The sequence below is a fragment of the Triticum dicoccoides genome, chromosome 2B (assembly GCF_002162155.2).
Source record: "Triticum dicoccoides isolate Atlit2015 ecotype Zavitan chromosome 2B, WEW_v2.0, whole genome shotgun sequence".
In the NCBI taxonomy this organism is placed as follows: Eukaryota; Viridiplantae; Streptophyta; class Magnoliopsida; order Poales; family Poaceae; genus Triticum; species Triticum dicoccoides.
The window spans coordinates 110912168-110916324 of NC_041383.1; the positions used below are offsets into that span (position 1 = coordinate 110912168).

Genomic DNA, 4157 nt, shown 5'->3' on the forward strand with positions numbered 1-4157 from the left:
GTGACGCTACCACAACCCTAGCCTACTAGCTAGCCAATAGAGTTCCCATTGTTCATTGTTGCGTTGCACTAGGAACACCATACCAACCGTACTATATCCATCTCCAACCAAAATAAACAGTACCAGTTGTCATGTTACACCAAATGGACTGTCACGGGCTGCACAATCGCTTGAAATGTGCCAGACATATAAACGGGTGTATGTAGTCATGGTAATGCAGGCCATTGCATAGAGCTTTCATCTCAACAGGGTTAGTGTGCCTGCTTGCGTACAGAAGTACACTCATGGCAATGGCAATGGCCTCTTCTCTGCCGGTGCTGTTGCTCCTGTGCCTGGCGGCATCGTCCTCGGCGCAGCTTTCGCCTAGGTTCTACGCGAGGTCGTGCCCCAGGGCGCTGGCCATCATCAGGAGGGGTGTGGGGGCCGCCGTGAGGAGTGAGCGCCGCATGGGAGCGTCGCTGCTCCGGCTGCATTTCCACGACTGCTTTGTCCAAGCAAGTCCCTCTCGCCTTCTCTCTTTACTTACTGTAGTTTCTACTGCATACTCTGATGCTAATCTCTTGGAGCCATATTAATTGTTGCTGATTTAATGGATCAAAGAAAGTACTTAATTTACAAGGTCTCAGTTTAAATTATAGTTAAAGTCATTACTATCAAAAAGTTAATGGAGCGGAGCACTACATGTGTACCTAACTACTGATAAGTTAACACTCTTTAGACCGATAAACCTACATCTACGAATGACGTAGCGTAAGTTGTTTTATGTAGGTGTAGCAACTCCTCTTTAGACTTTTCAGTTCACAGTGACTTTTCAATTCATTTTTTTCTTGACACTTTGACAGTGACTTTTCAGTTCTTCAGTTCAAATCAACTAGTGGAATTAGAATGTACTTCCTCCGTAAAGAAATATAAGAGTGTTTAGATTAGTGATCTAAATGCTTTTATATTTCTTTACCGAGAAGATACTTCAGTTGACGGAAGTAATTTCTTATGTGTGTGACGATCGATGCATACCAGGGTTGCGACGCGTCCGTACTGCTGAGCGACACGGCCACCTTCACCGGCGAGCAGGGGGCAGCTCCTAACGCCGGCTCCATTCGAGGCATGAACGTCATCGACAACATCAAGGCGCAGGTCGAGGCTGTGTGCGCGCAGACTGTCTCCTGCGCCGACATCCTCGCCGTCGCTGCCCGTGACTCCGTTGTCGCTGTAAGATCGATCCGAAGCCACTGCAGTCAATTTGGTGAACGCACGCGACAGTAAATTAAGCAACTTATTAGTTCTTATTATTTGCTTGCAGCTGGGAGGGCCTTCGTGGACCGTTCCTCTCGGGAGGAGGGACTCGACGACGGCGAGCTTGTCTCTGGCCAACAGCGACCTTCCGCCGCCATCATTCGACGTGGCCAACCTCACAGCCAACTTCGCCGCCAAGGGGCTCAGCGTGAACCACATGGTCGCACTATCTGGCGCCCACACCATCGGGCAGGCACAGTGCCAAAACTTCCGGGACAGGCTCTACAACGAGACCAACATCGATGCGCCCTTCGCAACATCTCTCAAGGCCAACTGCCCCCGGCCGACCGGGTCCGGCGACAGCAGCCTGGCACCACTGGACACGACGACGCCCAACGCGTTCGACAACGCATACTACCGCAACCTGATGTCACAGAAGGGGCTCCTGCACTCTGACCAGGTTCTGATCAACGACGGACGCACCGCGGGCCTGGTCCGGACGTACTCGTCGGGGTCGGCGCGGTTTAACAGGGACTTCACGGCGGCCATGGTGAGGATGGGGAACATCAGCCCGCTCACTGGGACGCAGGGGCAGGTCAGGCTCAGCTGCTCCAGGGTGAACTAAGCTACCGGCCTAAAATCTGGGGCGATCAAAGGCGGACTTAATAAGGCTGTGGAGTTATTGTACTTGTACAGTTGTACTCATCATGTACAAGAACGTTGTGCCATTTCTCGGATCATCATCAAGTGTGGGAAGATGGAGTGTCATGTGATGTATCTGAGTATCTCAAGGGGCCGTCGTGCAAATGGATGAGTTGCATATGTACTTTTTCCTTTGCTTAATCATGCCCAGTGGCACATAATCACTTTTGTCTCTAACGAACTCTACACTTTTAGTTAGAAAGTCATGGGTTATATCATCGGTGCACACCACCGTGCGGCAAATCATATGGAAATAACTTCAACGCCTAAGAGGGACTCTAACCCATCCTAAAAAAATACCTTGAATGGTCAACTCAAGGAACTAGAGCATTTACAGTCAGGTGCTTCAAACCGCTCTCAAATGCCCGCGCGATCGGTCTGGTCACTGACCGATCAAAAAACCTTGATTCACCCGGACACCTCTGACCAACACCCTTATCTCCAGCCCAAATGAAGAGCAGATATAAAGTGGTCTGGGCTCGTCCGACACACTTTTTGCCGGAAATATGGAAATGTTTTAAACGCCTTAGAGCGACTCTAACCCATCCCAAAAAGGACCGGAGGTTCATCTGACAAGAATGATCTCAACGCCTTAGAGTGATTCTAACCCATCACAGAAAAGACCTTGAATGGTCAATTCTTCATGGAATTAATAAAGCTTTTAGAGCCAGGTGCCTCAAACCACTCTCAAACGCCCGGATGGTCAGCCCGGTCACCGACCGGTCAAAGACCATAACCCACCTGGGCGCCTCAAACCAGCCTCAATGCCCGGGCTGACCGACACTCCTCATATCCAGCCCAAATGAAGGGCGGATATGAGGCGGCCCAGGCACGTCCGACACATCGCCTTGACAGCCAGGTCTCACACGTAAATGCCCGGAAACCCATCTATCTAGTGGGCGTCTCCTTCGGTGGGGGTGTGACCGCCGTGTGGCACAACTCCAGCTTGCCGCCCAAGGGCCAGGGCCCGGCTATTTTAGCTGGACGACGTCCCCTAGCCCTAGCTACATCCACTCCATCCCTCTTCGTGCCACCAGCCAGATCCCATCCATCCACCTCTTGCCACCGTCCATATCCGCTTCCGCTCTCCCTCTTGTTGTCTGTCTCCGCCATGGTCCGATAGAAGAAGAAGACCTACACTATGGTCACGCTCGAGCAGCGCCTCCAGCAGCTCGAGGAGATCCGGGCTAGGCGCGTCGCCCGGTTCGCGGTCGGATTGCCTCCGGATTCGCTGGAGCCGGAGGACGAGGAGCAGCAGAAACAACCAGAGCCCATGGAGGAGGATGAGGCGACGGCCGAGCCGGAGCTGGTTGTTGACTTTGTCATTGAGGATGCCATGGCGGAGTACGAGGTCATCTAAGCGGCGAAAATGGCGTAGCAGACCGCCATCCTAGAGTCCATCTAGGATGAATCCTATGTAGAAGCCAACCGGCGGTTCATCCAACAAGAATGGGCGGCGACTGACACGCTTTTCGCCGGACTGGAGGCAGAGGCCGACATGGAGGAGCCGGAGCTGTAGTTGGTGCCCATGTACCCAGAGCTCAGCACGTAGATCGTGAGCATCTTCGACAACAACAAGTAGTGTAGTGTAGGTTTAGTTGATCTTCATAGTACGTAGATCTTTCTTTTGCATGCTTTGTTATATTTACGGGTTAAACTATGAGGCGTCCAGATGCAGAGAGAAAAAATTGAGGGTTGTCCCGTCACTGCCTCCACGGGCGTTTGAGAGGTCAGATTTGCTATTTGTACGTGTAGATGCTCATATAGGCATATATCCCATCTTCAATACCCCTTTTAGTTTTCACAACACTTTTGGGATAAACCAAAACACAACATCCACCCTAATAAGGTGGAAGGTCTTCTCTCGCTTCCTAATTTTAAATACTTTTTTTATGGATGGAGTTCCCTTCCCCTACCATCTGTTTATGCAAGTTGTGGCTATTTATTTTTTATCTTCTCTTTGAGTAGCTATTTGAGATGATTTTGGCACTCTGATACTCTATTCATTTAATAAATATGTGGTTGTTGTGTGAATCACTTGATGCAGAGGCCGGGGTAATCCTTCTTTTCAAAAATAAAAAACATCAGCTCCAACCACCGGCAAATCTCTGGCCACCCCAATTGGGCTTCAGCCAGCCACGCCGCCCCACTCCTATGTCCCCACCCATTCCTAGTCCTTCCACCACCTATCTCCGCCTCCAGAGCCTCCTCCCGCCACCACC

The 4157-nt window shown here is 51.0% G+C and overlaps 1 protein-coding gene across 1 annotated transcript; it reads left to right on the top strand.

The window, feature by feature from the left end:
• The first annotated feature begins 231 nt into the window (after positions 1 to 231).
• LOC119362426 (peroxidase 2-like) lies at positions 232 to 2101 on the top strand. Its single transcript, XM_037627643.1, has 3 exons — positions 232 to 494; positions 1018 to 1209; positions 1301 to 2101. Exons 1-3 carry the CDS (start codon positions 285 to 287, stop codon positions 1856 to 1858), a joined length of 960 nt encoding a protein of 319 aa, XP_037483540.1. The 5' UTR covers positions 232 to 284; the 3' UTR covers positions 1859 to 2101.
• Positions 2102 to 4157: the final 2056 nt, after the last annotated feature.

Coding starts and splice junctions, on each gene's coding strand:
- LOC119362426 (XM_037627643.1), top strand. CDS start 285: ATGGCAATGGCAATGGCCTCTTCTCTGCCGGTGCTGTTGCTCCTGTGC. Junction 495..1,017: donor TCCACGACTGCTTTGTCCAA/GCAAGTCCCTCT, acceptor GATGCATACCAG/GGTTGCGACGCGTCCGTACT. Junction 1,210..1,300: donor CCCGTGACTCCGTTGTCGCT/GTAAGATCGATC, acceptor ATTTGCTTGCAG/CTGGGAGGGCCTTCGTGGAC.